This window comes from Daphnia pulicaria, chromosome 1 (assembly GCF_021234035.1).
Source record: "Daphnia pulicaria isolate SC F1-1A chromosome 1, SC_F0-13Bv2, whole genome shotgun sequence".
Classification (NCBI taxonomy): domain Eukaryota; kingdom Metazoa; phylum Arthropoda; class Branchiopoda; order Diplostraca; family Daphniidae; genus Daphnia; species Daphnia pulicaria.
This window is the reverse complement of record NC_060913.1, coordinates 3,388,764-3,413,550: the sequence shown is the minus strand read 5'-3', so window position 1 is coordinate 3,413,550 and position 24,787 is coordinate 3,388,764. Positions and strand designations below refer to the sequence as shown.

Genomic DNA, 24,787 nt, shown 5'->3' with positions numbered 1-24,787 from the left:
CGTCATTTTCTTGATGTTATCCGGCAGGTCGTTCCACAGCCTCGGACCCATTCTTGAGAATGTGCGCGAGCCATAGAGCCCAGGTTTTCCTGGTGGGACAGCTAGATCACTAGAAAACGACGATCTGAGGGTCCGTGGTGGGTTGTAACGCTCAATCAGGGATGACAAATATGGAGGGGCATATCCATGCAGACACTTAAAGGCCAAAACCAAACACTTAAAGCTGATGCGCTCGTTGACTGGCAGCCAACGCAGGGTTTTGAGATGGTTGGAAACAGGATCAAACCTCCTCGCTCCGACAATCAATCTGGCAGCAGCGTTTTGGACTCTCTGCAGTCTCAGGATCTGTTCCTTTGGAAGACCAGCAAACAGCGAGTTGGCGTAGTCCAGTCGGGAAAGAACCATAGCTTGAACCAAGGTTTTCGCCGCATGTGGTGACAGGTATTTCCTGATTTTTCCCAGTGTGCGAATGTGAAAAAATGCTGACTTGCACACGCTGTTGATATGCGGGATCATGGTCAAATTGCTGTCGAAGATCACTCCAAGATTTTTCACCACTAGAGAAGGTTGAACCAAGTCATCTCCAACCTGAAGAGGTAGATTTTCAATCAGCTTGGATCGGTTCGGAGTCGATGTGTAGAGAAGTTCGCTCTTACACACGTTAAGCTTCACTCGATTTGCAGTAAACCAAGTTTCCGAGCGCGCTGCACAACTTGCCATCATGCTTAGGGCCGATAGCTGTTGAGATGGAGCGGGACGGAGTCGAAAGCCAATCCGGAGCTGAGTGTCATCAGAGAACTGACCCATCTTCAGAACGTTTAGGCCACCGTTGTTAAGATTGGTACCTTCTAGCACCGACGAAAGAGGATTCGCGTAGGCGAGGTAAAGAAGCGGGCCAAGTACAGAGCCCTGTGGGACCCCCGAAGTTAGAGTGACGCTGTCAGATGGCAGAGCATTCACAACAACAGACTGAGAACGGCCGTCAAGATAGGAGGAAAACCAATCCAGGGCAACTCCCGATACTCCACAGTGAGATGAAAGTCTCTGCATCAAGATGGTATGATCGATGGTGTCGAACGCAGCGCTAAGATCCAAAAGAAGAAGTGCAGCACCATCCCCACGATCCGCCGCAGCCAGTAGATCCTCACAAATACATAAAAGTGCTGTTTCGGTTGAATGATTCAAACGGTATGCCGACTGATGGACGGACAGTATAGAATTGGCCGAAAAATGTTCATGAATCTGAGCAGCGACAACCCGTTCAATGAGTTTCGATATGTACGACAAATTAGAAACGGGTCTGTAATTTGAGAGCTCTTCAGGATCAAGGGAAGGTTTCTTCAACAAGGGAGTAACCAGTGCATGTTTCATCTTTGGAGGGAAGGCGCCGGACGAAAGTGAAAGATTGATAATCTTAGTGATTGGATCCACCAACACGTGTAATACCTTCTTCAGGAGCCAAGTTGGTAGTGGGTCCAGACAGCAGGATTTTGTTGGTGAAGACACGATTATAGCTTTGACACTATCTGGGCTGACCGGTTTAAACACGTGAAGGCGGTCGGACTCACGTCTGGATGAAAGGAACTGAGCATCTTTGAGGAATGGATGGTCTTGATTGTCCACTGACGCGGCAGCCGCATCGATTCCAAGTCTGATCGTCATGATTTTTTGGCGAAAAAAATCGCTAAACTTCGTGGCAAGGTCATGGCCAGACGAGTGGGATGGAAGTGGAGACATTGTTGGCTTGCCAGTCAGAGTACTGACGAGACGAAAGAGAGATCTCTGATCACCCAAGCACTCCATCACCTTTGCGTTCAGGTAGCCAGTCTTCTCACGTTTCAGAAGAAAAGCATGCATGGAACAGCATTCACGAAAAATCCGTAAATGAACATTGAGTCCAGACTTCCGCCAGACACGCTCAGTCTTTCTAAGCTTAGATCGATGCAAGCGAATCTCGCCAGTCAGCCATGGGGCTCTATGTCGAAGAGTTATAGTCTTCGTACGCAAAGGTGCATGCTTCAGAAGTAATTCACCAATCCCCATGTCGTATTGGTCAACGAGACTCTCAAGAGAGAGAGCAGGGTCACACAGCAAAGGTAGACATTTGAGATCATTGACAAAATCTTCAATGTTGATTGACTTGAACGATCTGTACGACACCGTTTTCGTAGGATGTAGAGGGCGCTTAAGGATTGTTGTTAATTGTATTTGGTGATGTTCTTTATAAATGAAAAAGTCGGCTTTCTTAACGTCCCTTCCAACAATCTCAGAGAATTCAATGTCTCTGAAATATGTCGTGACCGATAGAAAGTAGGTGGAAAGGAAGAGAAAGAAGTCAACACAAAATCTGAATTTTCTTTCTTTGATGATACCAGTTTTTTGGTCTACTAAACAAACAAGAAAAGTAACTATGAAATATCACAGGAGACTCAATTTCCCTCTCTGACACTACGTCTATGAAGATAAAAAAAGTTCCAGATCTAGCATCTAGGTTTTTCCCCGTTTTGTGTGTTTTCACCGGAATATATTATACATGTTTCGGTAAAATAAAAACAAAAACAAAAATTTTGTTCAACGTGGGTTTTCCCATGAAAGTGAACTGATTCACTAGTAGATACGGTTTCAATCCGCATACATAATCAGCAACTAGAAGGTGAACTCACGAGCAAAAACAAAAAACATGCAGTCGCCAGCTTACGTATAAAGGGAATCATTTCAATTCGATTGTCCAACCAAGAAACATCTCACCACTTCCACATTTCAAATCATCTGCTTCTGTCTACAATCTTAAAAGCACAATGTAAGTAGTCTCTTAAAAAATCTAATGGCTAAATCAAATTTTTGCAGTTTAATAAAAATTTCCTTAACGTTTGATATTATAGAATGAAGGTAACTGTTTTGTCGATTTTCCTGTTTATTTCGGCCGTTTTAATGACAAACGTGTCCGCTCGTGACTGGAAGGTTGGTGAGAACGGTTTAGTTCGCTGGGACACCAATTGCCATTATAGTAATAACAATCAAATCGGCAACAAGCCTAGCACCGGGGAACAATGTGGAGGAGTCTGCATCGCCAACAATAAATGTACTCACTTTGCTTATGGGTTTGGAACCTGCTACATGTTTGCAAACCCTGGAGGAGAATCTGCCGCTGACGGTAGTTGGACTTGTGGTTTCGTAATGCCTCGCATTTAATTGAGGATGAATAGTTGACCTGCTTTGATGTTAATAAATAAATGATTTTATCATTCTAATTTTTTTTGTTATTTTGTTTAATAATGTTTTTTATGATGGAATAAAAAATTGAAAAATTCATTTGGAATGTACATCTTCTCTTCGTTTTTTTTAAATCATATAACTTTCGTTGATATGAGCACAACATTTTAGGTTACAAACAATTGTCAACTTAAATTTTAGTCTTTAAATCAAACCGAAGAATTTTTTGTTTCTTTCAATTAATGTTTTAACGTAAGATTTTTCGTGTAACAAACCTACTCGTTGGCCACAGCCCAATTCAATCTATATTCAAATTATTTCTATTTATACAGTCTAACTATGGTCTAGGGAAATAATAAATCTAAAGTGGTTGTAAAAGATACAATAAATTTTGAATGAAGAAAAGGATTTTTGCTGATTACTGCCATGATAAATTGTTATATCGCTGAAAACAAAAAAAAACAGTATTTTTTTTATTATATTTTCCAATCAACTGGTGTGATTGTTGTTAATTGTATTTGGTGATGTTCTTTATAAATGAAAAAAGTCGGCTTTCTTAACGTCCCTTCCAACAATCTCAGAGAATTCAATGTCTCTGAAATATGTCGTGACCGATAGAAAGTAGGTGGAAAGGAAGAGAAAGAAGTCAACACAAAATCTGAATTTTCTTTCTTTGATGATACCAGTTTTTTGGTCTACTAAACAAACAAGAAAAGTATCTATGAAATATCACAGGAGACTCCACCCCTATCTGACACTACGTCTATGAAGATAAAAAAAGTTCCAGATCTAGCATCTAGGTTTTTCCCCGTTTTCTGTGTTTTCACCGGAATATATTATACATGTTTCGGTAAAATAAAAACAAAAACAAAAATTTTGTTCAACGTGGGTTTTTCCATGAAAGTGAACTGATTCACTAGTAGATACGGTTTCAATCCGCATACATAATCAGCAACTAGAAGGTGAACTCACGAGCAAAAACAAAAAACATGCAGTCGCCAGCTTACGTATAAAGGGAATCATTTCAATTCGATTGTCCAACCAAGAAACATCTCAGCACTTCCACATTTCAAATCATCTGCTTCTGTCTACAATCTTAAAAGCACAATGTAAGTAGTCTCTTTAAAAATCTAATGGCTAAATCAAATTTTTGCAGTTTAATAAAAATTTCCTTAACGTTTGATATTATAGAATGAAGGTAACTGTTTTGTCGATTTTCCTGTTTATTTCGGCCGTTTTAATGACAAACGTGTCCGCTCGTGACTGGAAGGTTGGTGAGAACGGTTTAGTTCGCTGGGACACCAATTGCCATTAGTAATAACAATCAAATCGGCAACAAGCCTAGCACCGGGGAACAATGTGGAGGAGTCTGCATCGCCAACAATAAATGTACTCACTTTGCTTATGGGTTTGGAACCTGCTACATGTTTGCAAACCCTGGAGGAGAATCTGCCGCTGACGGTAGTTGGACTTGTGGTTTCGTAATGGCTCGCATTTAATTGAGGATGAATAGTTGACCTGCTTTGATGTTAATAAATAAATGATTTTATCATTCTAATTTTTTTTGTTATTTTGTTTAATAATGTTTTTTATGATGGAATAAAAAATTGAAAAATTCATTTGGAATGTACATCTTCTCTTCGTTTTTTTTAAATCATATAACTTTCGTTGATATGAGCACAACATTTTAGGTTACAAACAATTGTCAACTTAAATTTTAGTCTTTAAATCAAACCGAAGAATTTTTTGTTTCTTTCAATTAAAGTTTTAACGTAAGATTTTTCGTGTAACAAACCTACTCGTTGGCCACAGCCCAATTCAATCTATATTCAAATTATTTCTATTTATACAGTCTAACTATGGTCTAGGGAAATAATAAATCTAAAGTGGTTGTAAAAGATACAATAAATTTTGAATGAAGAAAAGGATTTTTGCTGATTTCTGTCCTGATAAATTGTTATATCGCTGAAAACAAAAAAAATCAGTATTTTTTTTAATTATATGTTCCAATCAACTTTTGTGATTGTTAATAATTGTATTTGGTGATGTTCTTTATAAATGAAAAAGTCGGCTTTCTTAACGTCCCTTCCAACAATCTCAGAGAATTCAATGTCTCTGAAATATGTCGTGACCGATAGAAAGTAGGTGGAAAGGAAGAGAAAGAAGTCAACACAAAATCTGAATTTTCTTTCTTTGATGATACCAGTTTTTTGGTCTACTAAACAAACAAGAAAAGTAACTATGAAATATCACAGGAGACTCCACCCCTCTCTGACACTACGTCTATGAAGATAAAAAAAGTTCCAGATCTAGCATCTAGGTTTTTCCCCGTTTTGTGTGTTTTCACCGGAATATATTATACATGTTTCGGTAAAATAAAAACAAAAACAAAAATTTTGTTCAACGTGGGTTTTCCCATGAAAGTGAACTGATTCACTAGTAGATACGGTTTCAATCCGCATACATAATCAGCAACTAGAAGGTGAACTCACGAGCAAAAACAAAAAAACATGCAGTCGCCAGCTTACGTATAAAGGGAATCATTTCAATTCGATTGTCCAACCAAGAAACATCTCAGCACTTCCACATTTCAAATCATCTGCTTCTGTCTACAATCTTAAAAGCACAATGTAAGTAGTCTCTTTAAAAATCTAATGGCTAAATCAAATTTTTGCAGTTTAATAAAAATTTCCTTAACGTTTGATATTATAGAATGAAGGTCACTGTTTTGTCGATTTTCCTGTTTATTTCGGCCGTTTTAATGACAAACGTGTCCGCTCGTGACTGGAAGGTTGGTGAGAACGGTTTAGTTCGCTGGGACACCAATTGCCATTATAGTAATAACAATCAAATCGGCAACAAGCCTAGCACCGGGGAACAATGTGGAGGAGTCTGCATCGCCAACAATAAATGTACTCACTTTGCTTATGGGTTTGGAACCTGCTACATGTTTGCAAACCCTGGAGGAGAATCTGCCGCTGACGGTAGTTGGACTTGTGGTTTCGTAATGGCTCGCATTTAATTGAGGATGAATAGTTGACCTGCTTTGATGTTAATAAATAAATGATTTTATTATTCAAATTTTTTTTGTTATTTTGTTTAATAATGTTTTTTATGATGGAATAAAAAATTGAAAAATTCATTTGGAATGTACATCTTCTCTTCGTTTTTTTTAAATCATATAACTTTCGTTGATATGAGCACAACATTTTAGGTTACAAACAATTGTCAACTTAAATTTTAGTCTTTAAATCAAACCGAAGAATTTTTTGTTTCTTTCAATTAAAGTTTTAACGTAAGATTTTTCGTGTCACAAACCTACTCGTTGGCCACAGCCCAATTCAATCTATATTCAAATTATTTCTATTTATACAGTCTAACTATGGTCTAGGGAAATAATAAATCTAAAGTGGTTGTAAAAGATACAATAAATTTTGAATGAAGAAAAGGATTTTTGCTGATTTCTGTCCTGATAAATTGTTATATCGCTGAAAACAAAAAAAATCAGTATTTTTTTAAATTATATTTTCCAATCAACTGGTGTGATTGTTAATAATTGTATTTGGTGATGTTCTTTATAAATGAAAAAGTCGGCTTTCTTAACGTCCCTTCCAACAATCTCAGAGAATTCAATGTCTCTGAAATATGTCGTGACCGATAGAAAGTAGGTGGAAAGGAAGAGAAAGAAGTCAACACAAAATCTGAATTTTCTTTCTTTGATGATACCAGTTTTTTGGTCTACTAAACAAACAAGAAAAGTAACTATGAAATATCACAGGAGACTCCACCCCTCTCTGACACTACGTCTATGAAGATAAAAAAAGTTCCAGATCTAACATCTAGGTTTTTCCCCGTTTTGTGTGTTTTCACCGGAATATATTATACATGTTTCGGTAAAATAAAAACAAAAACAAAAATTTTGTTCAACGTGGGTTTTCCCATGAAAGTGAACTGATTCACTAGTAGATACGGTTTCAATCCGCATACATAATCAGCAACTAGAAGGTGAACTCACGAGCAAAAACAAAAAAACATGCAGTCGCCAGCTTACGTATAAAGGGAATCATTTCAATTCGATTGTCCAACCAAGAAACATCTCAGCACTTCCACATTTCAAATCATCTGCTTCTGTCTACAATCTTAAAAGCACAATGTAAGTAGTCTCTTTAAAAATCTAATGGCTAAATCAAATTTTTGCAGTTTAATAAAAATTTCCTTAACGTTTGATATTATAGAATGAAGGTCACTGTTTTGTCGATTTTCCTGTTTATTTCGGCCGTTTTAATGACAAACGTGTCCGCTCGTGACTGGAAGGTTGGTGAGAACGGTTTAGTTCGCTGGGACACCAATTGCCATTATAGTAATAACAATCAAATCGGCAACAAGCCTAGCACCGGGGAACAATGTGGAGGAGTCTGCATCGCCAACAATAAATGTACTCACTTTGCTTATGGGTTTGGAACCTGCTACATGTTTGCAAACCCTGGAGGAGAATCTGCCGCTGACGGTAGTTGGACTTGTGGTTTCGTAATGGCTCGCATTTAATTGAGGATGAATAGTTGACCTGCTTTGATGTTAATAAATAAATGATTTTATCATTCAAATTTTTTTTGTTATTTTGTTTAATAATGTTTTTTATGATGGAATAAAAAATTGAAAAATTCATTTGGAATGTACATCTTCTCTGTGGTTTTTTTTTAAATCATATAACTTTGAAAAAAAAACTTTAAAAAACTTTGTTTGCGTAAGAGTATGATTGCGAGGAACTCTCTTAATTCTCTTTATAAAAAATAAGTTCAGAGGTTTTATATTGGCGCTCGCTCTCGTGCTATATTTTTAAACAATCAACACACATCCAGGTTATCTTTTCACGGAATCTTAATAACCATAGCAAATTTAAAAATCGAAATTTTTCGTTGTAAAAAAGAATAAGAGCGATCATAATTTGGTAGTAGGTTATTATTTGCCACCCTATCTCTTTTGTTCTATGTTAGTGCTGGTTCCAATCCTGACATTATGACCAAAACTTTTATAAATCCGGATTTCATTTTCTATAATTTTTTTCATTGCTGGGACGTTAGATATCCTCCATTACATCCACATTTATTATTTATCGGCTAAAGAATTATTAAAATTTGTATGAAAAATCATTTAAAAGTCGGAGTACAGGAGTGTGGAGGATATGACTGTATGAGTTATTTAAGTAGTCAAACTTACTTATTTTAAAATTATGTTTGCTAGTAAAACTCTAAAATCACAAGTGGATCTATTAAAGATCCACCTTTCGCTGGTCACGTAGAAGAAAAGCAAAAATTTGGAGATGAAGTAAACAGTTTTCATCATCACCCCCAGCGAACGTGGTGGAGCATATCCTCTACAGACTACGTCTACAATTATGCAAATATTGTAAAAAAAAAAGAAAAACAAAATTATGTAGTGATTTGCCCATTTCGCCCACCAGTCTTCGGATCCAACTTGCTTCCAGTCAACTCAGATTACAAGCACTACCAGCAGGGCTGCGTGTCCATAGCCTGCAGATGACTACTGATCCACCAGTTGTACACCGCGAGCTCCTCCCACGACCCGAACAAACCAATAAAAAGAGATTGGACAAAACGAAACTTACGTTGCGGTAATTTCTCTAAGATAAAGTGCAAGCCTCTAAATTGCTAAGAACGATGGTGTGTTGCGCTAACTTTATTGCTATCGCCACTGGAACTAGTGACTTAATCAGCAGTTCCACCGCTATTTGGTGGACCATGACGAAAGCATGTTAAAGTGCTTGATTATTGTTAAGCCATTCATAAAATTTCTGAAAAGATGCCGTAGACAGGCGCGAAGAAAAAGCAATTTATGTTTGAATTGTCGTTTGTATATTGAAAGTCGATAACATGTTATCACAGGGAATTAATTTTGAGCAACGTTGAATACGTGCAAGGTCAAACAGTTTAACCAGAACATCTAACCGAAAATCTTCAATATATCATACTTTCGAATGGGGATTCATAAACTGCCTGGCAAAATATTGCAGAAAATGCAGCCTCAATGAATAACCAAGAGGAATAAGGAACGCTTAGGTACGACGTGGGAATAAATAGTTATTTATACAGTGATACTTTAGAAAATCAATCAAAAAAAAGTTTTAACAAGAGAATTTTGCTATCAGTCTACCTCGAATATAACGAAAACGTCAACCCCCTCCTTCCCTCGACTTAATGGTCACTCAGCGACAATTTTCCATTACTATCTAAACGAGCCGTCTGAGTATTAAATCTCACTTGAAGTGATTTACCGTTGAAAAGGACGCTCTGGATGAATCGATACTGGCAGCCTTTGACGTACCCAGCTAGCAGAGTATATTTCCCAAATATTGCTAAAATATTATATTCTACAATTGAGATGTTGGTAAAATAATTTTTTTAAATATTTTTCCAATATATTTTTGCACCCAAATTTGTTGGCTCACAATATTTTTTCAACTTGTTTTACTTATTTTACTTTTATTGGTGAAATAACAGTTTTACTACTTTTAAAATTTTGACGGAAATTTGAATCTGGTTGTTGTGTTTATGGTTATATAGTCCAGCGTGGAATATTTATTCATCTTCAACTTGTTATTAGGCAAGTTCTTGTTTTGGTCTTGAGTGGGTTTGAACCATCACACCTTCAGTTAGCAATCCAATGCTATAACCACTACACCAACAGCAATATTATAAATGTTTTTCGACTTGAAGCAATAAAAGTTTTCAACTTCTAGAAGCCACGTAAACAAGGGTTAAGAGGTGATTCCCTATAGGGGTTTGTCCCGACAGGCAACAGACAGATCCAGAGGATCTCGCCAAGGATGTCCCTACGGCCAAAAAAGGGATAAGTCTAGTCCCGTAATGGTAAAATATTGTTTTCCGAGAATATTCTTCGGTCGATAACCCACATATTGGTATAATATTAGATTATTACTTTGCTGCGTCAAGGTGGCTGTTAAATTGTTTTGTTGTTTTCGCAATGAATGACTATTATGAAAGATGAATAAATCAATATTACTTTTTGTTATTTTCCCAATAAGGGACCATTAAAAAAGTAATAAATCCTTTTTTATGAAAAAGCTATAGTCTTTTACATTTAACATGCGTTCAAAATCCTAAATGTTTTATATCGTATTCAATTCGTTAGTTTTGCATACAATTGCCTAAATGAACAATCCAATTGTCTTAAAATCCAAATCTTGCACAAGTCTCGAACAACTAACTTACGTACTTCGAAATTAAAACTCTACCTTCACGTTAACGTGATATAATTTATCTTAAACGTTAAGGAGATGAAATGTTAAAACTGCTATTAATATATATCTATATAGGTAATTCTATGGAGGTTGGTTCAAACCCACTTTCAGCAAACAAATGACTTATGAAACAAATAGTCTCAATAATCATAAATTCCTACACTGATATAATTAAATCGATTTTGCTCACGCTGGGCTATAACCATGACAATGTGTAAGTATGCACTATCCATATGGTCACATCGGGACTTTATCATCATCTCCGTTGCTGGTGTAGTGGTTATAGCATTGGATTGATGACTTAAAAGATGATGGTTCAAACCCACTCTCGGCTAAAAAGGCAGCAGCTAACCGATCATTTAGGATTTTGAACGTGTGGTAAATGTAAAAGACTATAGCTTTTCCATAGAAAATGATGTATTCCTTATTCAATGATTCGTTATTGGGAAAATAAAAAAATAATAATATTAATTTATTCATATTTGATAATAGTCATTTATTGGGAAAATAACAAAAAAATTTAACAGCCACCTTGTAGCAACAAAGTAATAATATAATATTATACCAATATGTGGGTTATCGATTGAAGAATATTGTCGGAAAAAAATATTTTACCAATAAAGACATGCTAGCTGGGTAGATATGACCATCTTTCTCTCCGACGTGTTTGAGGGTTGAAGTCAGCTGATATGTTTCCAAATCGAGATTCAGACTCTTTAACACGCTTGTTTCAGAATAGAATCTCAGACCGTTTCGCTCGATGCTGCATAATTATTAGAAAGAGACATGTCATCGATAAAGAGCCATATAACTTATACGATTATTTTTTATGTATTCGAAAATTTACCGGATTTCTTTTTTTTCAGACTTGGAATTCCACATTTCTTTGGATGGCATGTGATGGAAGAACGACGAAGCCAGACAGTCGCAAGGTCTCTGCATGATAACTTGATGCCGATCAATCTTTTTCCACATATGATCTCTCTCTGAGATCAGTTCCTCGAATGACTTGAAGGATTCCCAACAAGTACGGACGCCAGCTTCGTCAATCACATATGCGACTCCACGTTGATTACTCGAGAATTTGATTGAGTAGGGCGTAAATTTGACATAACTTGAAAAGTAAAATAACTTAAAATTATTAAGAAACAGTAAATCATGCTTAATACCAATTTACCAAGCCTTTCCAGCGTGAAGAGTGAAACATCCGAACAATCCTCGTTTGTTCTTTAGCACATATCCCAAAGGATGCGAGAATCCCCAATTTGGCAAGTTGTTGTAAGCAAATACAGAGATTTCCGAAAGCATATTTTCAATAAAAAATGAGCCGTTTTCTGTGGTGTACATCATGAAATTTTCAGGCGTAGAATCATTTTCGGAATTCAGAGGGAAACCTTGAAATTCATCTTCTTCATGAATGCCAACTGGAAGAAATGGTGTAACAGGAAAATATGGATGAAGATCATAGCTTTCAGCAGGTTGGTTGAAGCTCAAACTTTCAGGGTAGATTTCATAGCTTGTTTCAGGGATTTGTGGTACTGGCCAATGTTGGTGTTCGTAAAAGGTGTGTTGTCTGGGTATGAAATGGCAAGCTCTTCATGCAGTAGCTGTTTGACGGTGCCAAGTTTGCATGCACACACATTGCAGTATCTTGCTGAAACAAATCCATGTGAGGAGATTGCATGACATACACGGTATTTGGATTGTAGTTCACAGGGCTCATGGCAAGAGTGTCTTCTTCTAATTCAAATAGGAAATTTTGAAGTGGTTCATGTTGGATAACATCAGAAACATACTGATATTCATGGTTTTCCTCATTGGCATCTGGAATATAATCTGCCGTAAAACAAAAGTGAACAGAACATTAGACAGCATGCAGACAAGAAGCCACTCAATCGTATTAACTGACTAATAAATTAAAAGGGCTTTTCAACTTAAAAACTTTCCTTGCTGTTATAGTTAATTGTCACTAATATGTAAAAAACAAGCAATGAAGAATAAGGTTAAATCTCAAGATAGCAATTGTGCTTATAAACTCACTGTTTGAAAACTTATTAATACAGATTAAAGAAATGGATGTCTGAACAAACCTGAGAAATAATATTCAGAAGGACAAATTTTATTTATTTGCTGGTCACTTTCATTTTGTGCATCTAGTTCACAAAATTCTCTTTCGCAGTTTAGGGACGCCCGATATTTATACTATCGATACTTTATTCTGGTTTCGTTGGACAGCTGAACTCTGAAGGCGCCACGTCATCAAGGTACACGTTCGACATTTTGTGCAACGCACACGCGAGTACGCTGAACTTTTCAGGCAGAAGTGAACTTTTGATTTACGAGGTAATTGTTCACAAACATTTTTGGATTGCTTCATGAAAAAGTTGGTTAGGTTAGGTTATGTTCAAAATGAGATGTAACAATTTCAAGTTAGTTCAAGAAACTATCGTTGAACAATGAACACATGTAATTGATCAACTTCCCTCCACTCGTCAACCAAATTTTTAACTTTCCTTCTACGCCCCAACACCATTCATTAAAACAAAATTTTTCATGTTTAATAAAACAATCTATGATTAATTTGATCCACCTAGTTTGAAGATATGGTAGTTTTACTAATCAATGTTATTTCTTTTAGATGGCTGATGATGCGCCTGGATTGGATGCCAATGATGATGCTCCTGAATTGGATGCGAAAGAAGAATGGGACTGCTTCAAGTAAGTTTATTAATCTGTCTATTGTTTCAATTCCATGTTTTAAATTTTTAAATTTTATACTTTTCTAGATGTGGGGCAAAAAACAATCGCAATTTTCAATTTTGCCATAGGTGTTTTAGATGCGGTAAGTGAGGCTGCAAAATGGGGAGTCCCTAATTTTTCAAGATAATATAAGTAATAAATAAGATAATATAAGACTAATTGTTTAACAAAATTATTGACAAAATTATTGACGCTTATTGTTAGATAATTTATTTTAAAATAATGCAATATTACGAATCATGTGTAATAATTATTTTCAGAAATCCATTCGCGTTGGAAGTCATGTTGACAAAGATTCTCTTATGCGTATTTTATATTCTCTAATTGCGTATTTTAAGAATTGGGATTGGACGTAAGAATTGTTGAGGACTTGAAAGCTAAAAATCTTTGCTATCATCGAAGATTTGGCAAAGTATGATTTCTCTTGCTACTCCAGCCTCGTTGTTTGCATCCTTTCGCATGGAAATGAAGGTGTCGTTGTAGGAGTTGATAGTGAAAGCATTAAGATCCATGAACTCAAGCCTAAATTCAACATCAATCACTGCCACACCCTGAACGGCAAGCCGAAAATTTGGATTATAAGAAGCGTGTCAGGGTAGTGGCATTCAATATCCCAACCAAATAGTTGCCAAGGTGGGAAAAATGATACGATTTGGTCGGGGGTTGGCAACTCCCCAGAATCCTCGTACACCCTAGCCTGAATCTTGTCAGAATCTTAAGAATCTTTCCAGAATCTTAAAAATCTCATAGAATCTTCAGAATCTCGTAGAATCTTCCTAATCTCACTAAATTTACCCCCTTTTTTAACTTTTAACTACCCCAAAACCGTCTAAAATTCCAGATATTTTGTGAATTTGGTCTTTGAAAAGCTCAAATTGTAAAAAATGCACTAGAAATACTGCAAAATGTAAAAATATGGGTTGCGCTAAATCTTCTTTAATTTTCCCTCCTTTTTCCCACCGCTGGGTGGCGCACACATTTTTTCATCTGCTCATGAATGGAGTATGGGGTGGGAAAAATTTATGGTTAAAAAAACTTTATTGATAATATGCCATTAATTCCCAGAAATTCAAGTTAATTTTCCCCGTATATTTTATTTTAAAATTAATAATCTGGACTTTTAATTCAAATCTATCAAATTTCTAACTATCAGATTACTTCATCCTACTTGAAACTACAAAACCTATTCTAGCACCTTTTCCTATCAGTAAATTATCTTAAAGATAATACGATCTACATGTCTATAAGCTGTATAGAGCCAACTGTACATGCCAAAACGGAGCTACGCCCACTACGTAACATAGTGCATACTTCTGTACAGAAACTGGGCCAAGGACTAGTGGCGCCCCTAGCGGAATTTTGGGGGAAACTTGATTCAGAATCTTGCAGAAATCTCGTAGAATCTCTCAGAATCTCTATAATCTCTGAGATTCTGAATCCTCGTACACCCAAATTTTGAGTTGCCAACCCCCGGATTTTGTTTGCAACGATTTTTTTTTTTTTTAATTAATAATTGAAAACTTTTTGATAGATTTCACATCCTCAAGTTCAGCTATAGTGGAACGAACGTTTCGCAACAAGGTTTTACTGGAATGCCTGTCCCGATTAAGCAGCGGAAAGGTTAATTAAATTTTAGATAAATATTAATTATGATCGTAATTTGAACAATGAATTATCTACATAAAGTAGAATCACCGAAAGCAGAAAACTTAAAAAAACGGCCACCTTAATTGATGGATTTTCTTGATATAAGAGCCTCTATTCTTGGTTATGTATCACATCGTCGCGGAGACGTTGGTATAATTTTGATACTCGTGTTCTTTTCTTATTTCAGTTTGTCATTAGTATAGCTTATGATTTGTCAACTTATGTAATCCAAGATCTCACATGATTATGTATATCTGTGCAGAGAAATGGAAGAGGAATATTTGAACAGCAACACATTAAACCGGGAACTAAAATCATTAAAAGATATTCTCAAAAACGTGCAAAACCATATAAGTTCTGCAAATATTATATGGAAAGACGAAAATGGGGAAAATACTGAAGTCAAGCAGACTATGGAATGGAGAGCGTCTATGAGTGCCGAATTGCATTTAAGAAAGCCGATACACCGGGTGTTGCAAGCTTTACTAGCTTAGAACGTTAATAGTTCATATAAGTTTATAACCTTAATATAAATTACAAGTAGGCTAGAAAGAATATTTAAATATTTCTTTTCATATTCCTTTTTGGCCCAATTTTTGTATTAACTGACACAAGTGTGGAATAACGTAGCCTGAGTAAGAAAAACCATTTTAACCTTATACTTTAAAGATAAGATAAGACTGGTTTTCGTTCAAATTCCATCTAATATAATGTTTCATTCAGTGTGGCATCGATTCAATGCGTTGCAACTTTCAACATGTTTTGAAATCTATACTATCTCAGCACTATCCTTTTATTCATTTTATTCAGCTTTATCTTTTTATTCTGCGGGTTCTGAGATAGCTGCCTTCGCTATCCCATGATTTGGGAGCTGCTTGCAATAAGTAGTTCTCACTTAAAAGCAGTATCCACAACACATCAAGTAACGTTCTGGGAGCATAAAAAGGAGTCAATAGTGCGGTCAAAATTTAAATAATCGTAATATATCGAATATCCTTAAGTTCAATATTTCCTCCGTTATTTCTAAATTGAAAATACTAGATATCACCCTCTTTTCTCATTCACGCATCTCTCATTTACGATGATATTTTGAAGTCTTGATCTGCTGAAAAACATTTTCTTAATAATCGTACCTGTTCTAGTGTGATTAAGATCTAAAAGAGCGAGAAAGTGAGTTAATTAAGCATGGCCTCTGGGGAATCAGGTAAGAGGAAGCGAAACTTTAATGGTAACTTTTTTTTGCTATATAGCACCACATATCAGCTAGCTGCAAATTAATTATTTTCTTATCTGTATTTTTTAAGAATCGGACGAGAATTCCATCCAAGTTGAAAACATAACATATTTCGAATAAAAAAATCAAAGTAAGTTCTCTAAAAAACCAAATACAACTTGTCAAATTTTCCGTGGTAAGTTAGAAAACGGAACAAAGGCCTTCATTCGAAAGTTTGAGGTAGCAAGAGTTCAACAGAAAGATTTAGAGTTCCAACGAGACATCGAACTCCTCCGTGAGCCAGAAAGAACATCACACATGCACAAAAGTTTCATTCATTACTTCTGCTTCATAAAGCATGGCGAGTTTTAGTAAGCAGATTTATATATTATTGCTCGAGTCTGTAATTTTTTAAAATAATGTTTCAAAAATTTCAAATAGCTATGTCGCTACTGAATGGTGCATTTGCTCCGTAGAAGATCTTTACGATATTAGAAGGAATGGACACAATTGGGAAGGGAATGAGATTGACACGAAATTAATCAAGGAATCACTGGGAGGAAAAAAAGAATTATTACGACAAGCTACAGAAGGAGTTGCATTTTTACATGCGATGGGCTTTGTCCACCGAAACCTAAAGCCAAGTAACTTTTTGATCGCTCAGCTTTCACGGCTTGATCGCGAAGGCTTTAAATACCTGGTCAAAGTGTCGGACTTTCGAATGAGTAAACATTTAGGAAAGCAGCCTAATCATTCTGGCCAAAGAGGATCAGATGGATGGATTTCTCCCTATCCCCCCAAGAATTATCCTCAGGAGATTAAAACACATCCGTCCGAAGATGTGTTTATTCTCGGCTGCTTTTTCCACTACGTTTTGACCAATGGCAAACATCCATTTGGAGACAACGGAATCGAACGAGAGCTTAACGTAAAAAAACATGATTATGAAGTCTATCTTGCCAAATGGAAACCAGAAATTGAAGAAATACAAGCTATTAGTCTTGTAAAGGATATGATTAAATACGACCCAGAAGAAAGACCAGCTCTCAAAACAATTCTTGGTCGGGCTTACTTTTTACCCGATGATTACTACAAGCTTTACGACTTACAAGCTGAAGTAAAACCGGGACTCTGCGTTATCTTCAACCAAGAGACTTTTGATAATGTAAAAATGTTTTATTTGCTGACTAAATCGAATTATTATTTTAAAATTGTCATATAAATATTTGCAGAAAGACGACAACCGCGAAGGTACCAATAAAGACGCAGAAGAATTAAACGACGTTTTCAAAGAAATGGGCTTTGACGTGGAAAACCACAAAAACTTAACGGCGAAACAACTTTGCAATGAAATAGAAAAGTTGAGAGAAAAAATTTTTTCCAATTATGCTTCTCTTGTTGTGTGCATTCTCTCGCACGGCGATGAAGGAACAGTTTTTGGCACAGACGGCGATCAGGTGTCGATTGAAGATGTCAAGAAACAATTTAACAATTTCAATTGCCGTGATCTTATTGACAAGCCCAAAATTTGGATCATTCAAGCTTGTCAGGGAAATCAACTGCAAGAAGATTTGGAAAAATCAATAAAGTCACTTACACCAAAGAAGCCTGAATCAATAGGAAATTTAGTTTGGCTGATACTAACCCGCATAACCAATTATTTCTTTAATAATAGCGTCAAACAAGAAATTCAACGTCAACAAGTTATTTTAAAACCCCCAGATATTCCACGACCTTCTGTGTCGGATGTTCTTGATATAAGGGCCACTGTACCTGGATTCTTAAGTTACCGTAACGCAAACACAGGTAAGAAGAAAAAAAATCGCCTTTATTTATTAATCTATTTTTTTAAATAAATATGATCAGGTAGTACCTTGATACGAAACCTTTGCAAGCAACTGCGAGCGGCATTCTTGAAAGAGGACGGCGAACAATCGAATCGCCATCTAGAAGATGTACTTAAAATGGTCCAGAAATCGATTAGTAAAGAAATTGGTTGGTTGCCGGCCACCAAAATTGATTGGGAAAGCTTAGACGCCATGAAAAAGCGAATCGAAGAAAACATCGAAATTCTTGAATAGGAAAAAGAAACGAACATGGAAGAAAGAATTAAAGCAGAAAAAAATAAACTTACTAAAAAGGATGTTACTGAAAAAGATGTAACAGAAAGCGGAAACAAAATCAATCTTACATTCAAAAAAATTTTTGATGAAGAAAAACAAAAATCAATATTTGTTCGTCCTTGTCATCAGACCATCGAGTGGCGTTCTACTTTGATGAATTTTATTAGGTTTGAAAAAAAATAACGGGAATTTTTCTCGATCGTTTTCTTTTCCTGTAAAAGTTTCGCAATATAGTCAGGTTTGATATACAATACATTCAGATTGGTTACACATTCTCTTAATTATGATCAAGACCAAATGAGCGATGGAAAAAAAAATAAGAGTAAATACTGTAGATATTTAAGTAACTACCGGTACTAAATTTAATTTTCAAGTTTTTACTATAGGCCTACGCCTACCGGTACTTAGATTATTAATTATTATTTTATTATTAATGAGTAAAGCTGTTATGTTATTGATGAAAGCCAAAGAGAGACATCAACAACGCCCTTCAATAAGAACCACACCATCTAAACGAAACATTTATTCGTATTTTTTATTTCTTGACGAACATAATGACTTTTTGTACGGAAAGAATTTTCTCTTACAAAATTTCATGTAAAAGTTTAAATTATTATATTATTTATTCAAATACTATAATATTAAGTTAAATTATTCAATTCCATTAAGTAAGGCTGAGATGTTCAATTCTTTTCAGCGTAGATTCTTCCAAAAAATTTTCTTCTTCGGTGTTCATAATTCATTAAAAAAATTTTTAAATATAGATTAAAATTGATCTCCTTTGCTTTCACTACTAGACTACAAGTTGCTACAATAAGTACTTCTTGGTACTTGGTTACAAAATTTAATTTCTCTTTTAATAAATTATCACCAATAGCTTTTGCTTAGCTAATACATTTATTGTTAATGTTACTAAATTTAGTAGCATACGGTATTCCAATTTTATAGGGAACATTCACGCAGGGAACTTTACAATAAAGGGAAGTTTAAATAACCGCCGTTATACTGTTAAATTTCCTTACAGTTCACAAATAAAATAGAAAGGGGTATAGCCTTCGCCACTACAAATTATGTCACTCCAACGTCCAGCATAGTTGGTCCCATAAAACAATCTGAAATTTAATTTAATCATGGAACTTTGAATCACTCTTAACAATTTACTAATTATCGTAGAAAAAAAAATGTCACCTGACGCAGTAACCAGTGGCCATGTCATCAGGCTATTAAAAAAAATAAATAAATAACGTTCATTTTAGTCCCAAAGTTAAATGAACTACCTGACCAGGATACCAGTTCCTTTGAAAAACAAGGAAGTAAACAGAGAATAGCACGGTTCGCGTCACGAGCAAAGTATTTGTTGCCAAAATTTGTTGACGAGCTTAGTATTGTGCCAAAAAAAAAATTTGGCGCATATTAGTCCTGATTATACATAGCTATAGTGTTATTGAGGCTACGCTTACGTGGCAGTAAAGGGTTGGTTAGATCCAGTCCATACGTAACCGGTTCCTCCCCATTGCCCTGAAGTCCAGTAAGCATATTTATCTAGACCTATAATTTAATAAGAATTAAAAAGTATAAGTAAAACTGAAGAAGAAACTCTTTATATTAATCTGAATATAATAAATAAAAATAAAAATATGGAAACGGCAAAAAAGCAGATCAAAAGTGCTGGATACCAGAACTTGCACTCGTAATATAGTTGTCAATGAGTGAAATTTCTGTCTGTGTTTCTAAACCGAGTAAAGTTGCTCCGTTGCTTCGACAATACGAATCGCCAATATACCAACTGTCAACCTTGGAAGAAAGGCGGGATAATAAATGTATTCATCATTTTAAATCATGTTTGCAGAAGAATGCCTAATTTTGTATAAGTTTTAGTTACCTTGTAAAGCGAGAAACAGTAACACTTTCCGTTCAATGTTTCACACCTGACTGATTCCGAGCCGAGGTTCGAGGGACAAGAGCCTATAAAGGAAACAGGGCAGAGAAGAGAAAGTCTACATAAAACACTTTTTAAATTGTAAATGTGGCAAGGTAAATAAATACCTGGAAGCGGAGTCGTTGATGAAGAAGAAGTGGAACCGGTGCTTTGTGTTGACAACGGTGGGGTTACCGTTTGATCTATTTAAAAATATAATGTGGAATACGTTTCAAAATGACAAACAAAACCACGAAATTTAAATAAAATAAAAAGGAAAATTCTCCGCTTCAAGACAGCCCTACCTGATGATTCGACAACGAGATTATCGATTGCCACAGCGTCCGAATTGCCAGAATTACAGAACCCATATATCGAAATCTAAATAACTCGTAAGATGTTTGTTTTAAATTAAAATTATTAAAATTATCCTTAAATAATCTACTAATTATAAAATGACAAAAAGAAATAAAAGTAAAAAAAAAAAAGAAAACACGATTTAATTAATTAAAACTCACTCTCGTTTGAGCGGATTGAGTGGCTGGAATCAAAACAGATATACTACGCCATTCAAAGTTGGTTGGTGTTGAATATTCTACCAAACTTAATATCCTCTCTTGAATACCGTTATTTGACCAATAGACCTTTGAAAATGAGAGACTAACATAATGAACATTTTTTTAAACAAAATCTGAATTTGTTTTCTTTGGCAAGGACTTAGAAAAAAAAACAAATTCAGATTTTGTTTTAAAAATTGAAAAAAACTCGCTTTTTTTACAGAATCTAGGCATTCCATCTAATTCCCTTTAAAAATATAGAAAAAACAAGAAAAAATTATGAAAAATTGATTGTTATATGCACAAATTTGAACCTATCACTTCTCATGTAGGAATCCACCGCTATACCAACTAGACTGCCAATCGCTTACTTTCTGGTGATTCTGACCATGACGCATTGCAAGTCAGACACACAGGCATCCAAAGGGTGGAAAAATCTGCGGAAATGTGGAACAAAAAACGAAACCTTACGACCCTCTGGCTATGTACTATGGCAACAGGAAAGGGGCAGGGAACCCAGAATTTTTCCCACACGGAAGCGTACGATGATGGGCCGTGAACTATAGATGGCCATGGTATACCTAAAATATGGCGTTTTTTACAAGGACTCTTTCTGCCATTTGAGCTGGGGAACTTTCTCAAAATGTTAACAATGCTGCGCTGCCCAACCCCTTGATTTCCAGTTGTTTATTTTTCGAAACGAGACCCATAGTATGAAATAAAAGATTAACGAAAGAGACTATTAGTTAAGACAAGAATCGTAAGATTCAGTTTTTATTCAGACCCCGCGTTAATTCGTAACTGTCATTTATTTTTTGTCACCATCGCATTCCATTCGGTCACATCATCACGCGTAATGTTGCCGCAATACCGATAAACGATTTCCTGAAGAAGATTATTCTCTTGCATGAAGACGTCGATTCCTGTTCTAGTGACGGAGTTACAGTGTTTAATATATAAACATTTAAGGTTACGAAAAGAGTGTACGTTATTGGCCGTTTGCAGGATTCCATCAGTTAGCATGTCAACGAATTGTAAATAAACAACAGATAGTGACGGGGAGGACAGTAGCGTCAATAAATTTTCAGAAGAAGCGAAAGAACAATGTACTTATGTAAGTGATTACCGCCATCTAAATGTAATCTTTCAAGATTTTTTAAAACAGGGAATTCTCTCTTCACTTGTTTGCGTTCTACGTTTTCAGAGGAGGCCATAATAGAGCTTTTCCAAAGACTCAAAGAATAGAGATTGGGACAAAATTCAATAACTGTTGAAATACATATGCCAGGGAAAAAAAAACCCTACTTTTAGTTTCTTAAGTGATTTCCCAAAGAATTTTAGAAGGGGAAGAATGCCTCCGTCAAACGTGACGCCATCATCAAACTGTACTGGATATTCATAATCTGACAGCATAATATTGTGACGAATATCTAGGACGCAGACTGCTTTAAGAGAAAGTATGCTTAATAGATCCGCGTTCTTAATTCCTTCGAAACGCAATATAAGATATAATTCCGTAATATAAGGACATAAGAGCAACGATTGCCCAAGAATGCCACTTTTAGAAACTGTGTTTCTTTTAAAAAATAGTAATGACAATGAGTATTTGGGGATGTTATTAGGCAGCTTTTGATCCGACGCAGTTTGTGCTATACAAGCCAAACCTTCAAGAATAGATTCATGATACAGGAACTTAAGCGAAGGTAGATTGTCAAGGGCCGATCTGATTCCTTGATTTGTTATGGTGTTACCAATTAAATCAATTATACGAATTAATGTGCAGTTTCCAATCACACATAGACCATGAATTCCATCATCTGACACCTGGTTGTTTCTAGCATAAAGCTCCCTTTGAACAAATCACAAAATATAAAAAGCATTTGTACAACCTACTGTAAAAGCTAGTCAAAATGAAAAGTTGGTTACACTTTTAATTTTTAGTTTTTACCTTATATCTTTGCAATGTGCTCCAGACAAATACAAGACAAAGACAAAAAAGAAATAATCTCCTGACAACGAATCGCTTATCTTCCTAGTGCTGGAAATGTATAGTATTTGAAGTTTGGAAAATTTCGGGATGAAATTTAAACAATCTCGGTAACGATAACTAAAGTCATATAGCCGCAGCGTTTTCAGATGCTGCAAATCAAAGAAAGTATGAATTTAAACAATTTCCAAACCGGTACACAGAAAACTTATAATCATCTTGCATCTGATTGTGGCGAGTCGAAGAATGTAAAAGACATCAATTTTGTCAACCATCGTTGAGTCTAAACTTATAGTAGAGAGGTGTGCTGGGGTTATCAATTGATGAAGAAACCGTTCGGTTTGCTTATCTCCCGCTTGGGTTTTCTCGGTGATTATATTTATAAGTGCCTCCAACAAAATTGAGGCTAAGTTTTATAAACGAATAAATGTGACGAATAATTACTCAAAAAAACCAACGGACTAAGTTAAAATAATTGGCCACTTACGTAATTGGTGAAAGGGATTTGTTGTGCTATCTTCTACATCAGTGACATCCGCGACATCCGCTTGTTCACCGATTTCCAACTCATTACAAAACATTTTTACATTTTGTGAAATAAATACTAGGCAGATATCTGACAGCGAACTTGCACTCTTCATTTGGGGCATCTTTGTAACTGTGAAACTAATACGACGATCTTTAAGGAACGACCAGTACAATCGATTTGAAGAGTTTACCCTGCGGCAGCTTAATTGACATCGGAGGATAGCGACTTCGAATAGAAGGTTTGGAGTTGAAGCCCCTCATTCCGGTCTAGATTGACACATGCCTATGTCCAAGCCTATGTCCCTCATCAAAAAGCGAAGCCTTCTTAGAATTCTTACACATACACTTTTCCCAAGGTTGATCTTGTAGGCTTTATCGGCTTCAAAAGGTTACTGCGTTCAAGGTTAGACAAATGGTACATCACAGATTTCCAAGGGCAATTCAATATAATACACGGCGTCATTGCCTAGGGAAAAGATACGTTTTGACTAGGGGAGAAGATGTCGTATAGTAATGGTCGAGAAAATACTCTTGAACGGAAAATTGTCAAGAACGATAAACTATTCGTACTATACCGATGAATTTCAACAAGGCCATGGACTAGGCCTACTTTTACCTTAAAACCGGGATAGGGAAGCCAACACAGCCGAGAAGAGACCAGGAGTCTATAGCTCTATAACAAGCTAGCTTTCAGCAATTCCAAGTTAGGTCTTCTAGTAGTTATATCTCTACTGTACATAACACTTGTTTGTGACCGACTTGGTATTTTGCTATTGATCTGAATTGTATAATAGCACTTCCTATGTGACAGTTAGGCTGGAAGTTGGGGGTTTCGGAAGTTTTCTTACTTCAAAGAAATTAATAATTGGTATACAAAAAAAAGTTAACGTAAAATTTATAACATATAACATGCAAAGCACCACGAGTAACCAAAAGTTTTGAGCTGATCTTGTGCTTGTTGAAATTGTATAGCGCACTCACATGTATAATATATAGATCAATCCTATATAGGCGCGTCTAATGAGAGTCTAACGTCTTTCATGGTACATTTCTGTATGCAGCTATACGGTCGGCTACAGTTTCTCGGCAGAACAAAGTCGCTGTCAGCAAAGAAAGCAGTTACCTTGTCTGTTGGTGGCAATCCATTTTCTCTCAACAATCGCATTATTTGGCCATTTAGTCGCGTATTCTGGTTGCGAGCGAGCGAGCGGAGCGACTCAATCTGATTTACTTATTACGCCGAATTCACTCACAGCTGCACGCTGCTGGGGTGTGCAACTGTGCGCCGGGGTGCTGGTGAACAAGCAGTCGTTTATATTCTTTCCCTCTTGCGCGCCACGCTCCTGTCTTGATCGACATCGACTAACCTTTGTTTCGATTTCCGGGTATAGTATAATAGAAGGGAGACGCGTGATGTGCGTGAATCGCTGTGTTATATACGCTGCACGTTCTATGTAGTAGGCTACAACCCTGCGGGGATATGGGTGTAGGAGCGTGAGTGCTGCTGTGCCTGCCTTTGCCCCAGCGCAGGGCCGGCAGTTATTACTTTTCTGTTCCTGTTG

At 36.1% G+C, this 24,787-nt stretch overlaps 3 protein-coding genes and 4 long non-coding RNA genes across 9 annotated transcripts; 4 read left to right on the top strand and 3 right to left on the bottom strand.

The window, feature by feature from the left end:
- Positions 1-4,138: 4,138 nt before the first annotated feature.
- LOC124326197 lies at positions 4,139-4,771 on the top strand. Its single transcript, XR_006915518.1, has 2 exons — positions 4,139-4,322; positions 4,405-4,771. It is a non-coding gene; the product is annotated as an uncharacterized LOC124326197 (long non-coding RNA).
- Positions 4,772-5,624: 853 nt separating this feature from the next.
- Positions 5,625-6,294, top strand: LOC124324139. Its single transcript, XR_006915413.1, has 2 exons — positions 5,625-5,843; positions 5,926-6,294. It is a non-coding gene; the product is annotated as an uncharacterized LOC124324139 (long non-coding RNA).
- An 853-nt stretch (positions 6,295-7,147) lies between these two features.
- On the top strand, positions 7,148-7,813 carry LOC124324097. Its single transcript, XR_006915412.1, has 2 exons — positions 7,148-7,366; positions 7,449-7,813. It is a non-coding gene; the product is annotated as an uncharacterized LOC124324097 (long non-coding RNA).
- Positions 7,814-10,729: 2,916 nt separating this feature from the next.
- LOC124322272 lies at positions 10,730-12,277 on the bottom strand. The gene is made up of 4 exons (XM_046784272.1): positions 11,670-12,277; positions 11,340-11,606; positions 11,108-11,255; positions 10,730-10,915 (listed from the first exon to the last, which is right to left on the bottom strand). Exons 1-4 carry the CDS (start codon positions 11,840-11,842, stop codon positions 10,730-10,732), a joined length of 774 nt encoding a protein of 257 aa, XP_046640228.1. The 5' UTR covers positions 11,843-12,277.
- A 3,508-nt stretch (positions 12,278-15,785) lies between these two features.
- On the top strand, positions 15,786-18,505 carry LOC124327187 (calcium-dependent protein kinase 2-like). 3 transcript variants are annotated; one of them, XM_046786157.1, is made up of 6 exons: positions 15,804-15,877; positions 15,941-16,127; positions 16,204-16,483; positions 16,554-17,277; positions 17,345-17,918; positions 17,979-18,505. In XM_046786157.1, exons 3-6 carry the CDS (start codon positions 16,431-16,433, stop codon positions 18,191-18,193), a joined length of 1,566 nt encoding a protein of 521 aa, XP_046642113.1. In that variant the 5' UTR covers positions 15,804-15,877; positions 15,941-16,127; positions 16,204-16,430; the 3' UTR covers positions 18,194-18,505. The 3 variants fall into 3 exon arrangements, with proteins under 3 accessions (XP_046642105.1, XP_046642096.1, XP_046642113.1); XM_046786149.1 differs by having other exon boundaries at positions 15,786-16,103; XM_046786140.1 differs by having other exon boundaries at positions 15,786-16,127.
- Positions 18,506-19,217: 712 nt separating this feature from the next.
- LOC124322114 lies at positions 19,218-21,101 on the bottom strand. The gene is made up of 10 exons (XM_046784266.1): positions 21,082-21,101; positions 20,672-20,813; positions 20,459-20,534; positions 20,282-20,356; positions 20,118-20,200; positions 19,912-20,029; positions 19,696-19,783; positions 19,513-19,531; positions 19,424-19,455; positions 19,218-19,347 (listed from the first exon to the last, which is right to left on the bottom strand). Exons 1-10 carry the CDS (start codon positions 21,099-21,101, stop codon positions 19,254-19,256), a joined length of 747 nt encoding a protein of 248 aa, XP_046640222.1. The 3' UTR covers positions 19,218-19,253.
- Positions 21,102-22,921: 1,820 nt separating this feature from the next.
- LOC124327266 lies at positions 22,922-23,654 on the bottom strand. Its single transcript, XR_006915978.1, has 3 exons — positions 23,417-23,654; positions 23,185-23,363; positions 22,922-23,103 (listed from the first exon to the last, which is right to left on the bottom strand). It is a non-coding gene; the product is annotated as an uncharacterized LOC124327266 (long non-coding RNA).
- Between the last annotated feature and the right edge of the window lie 1,133 nt (positions 23,655-24,787).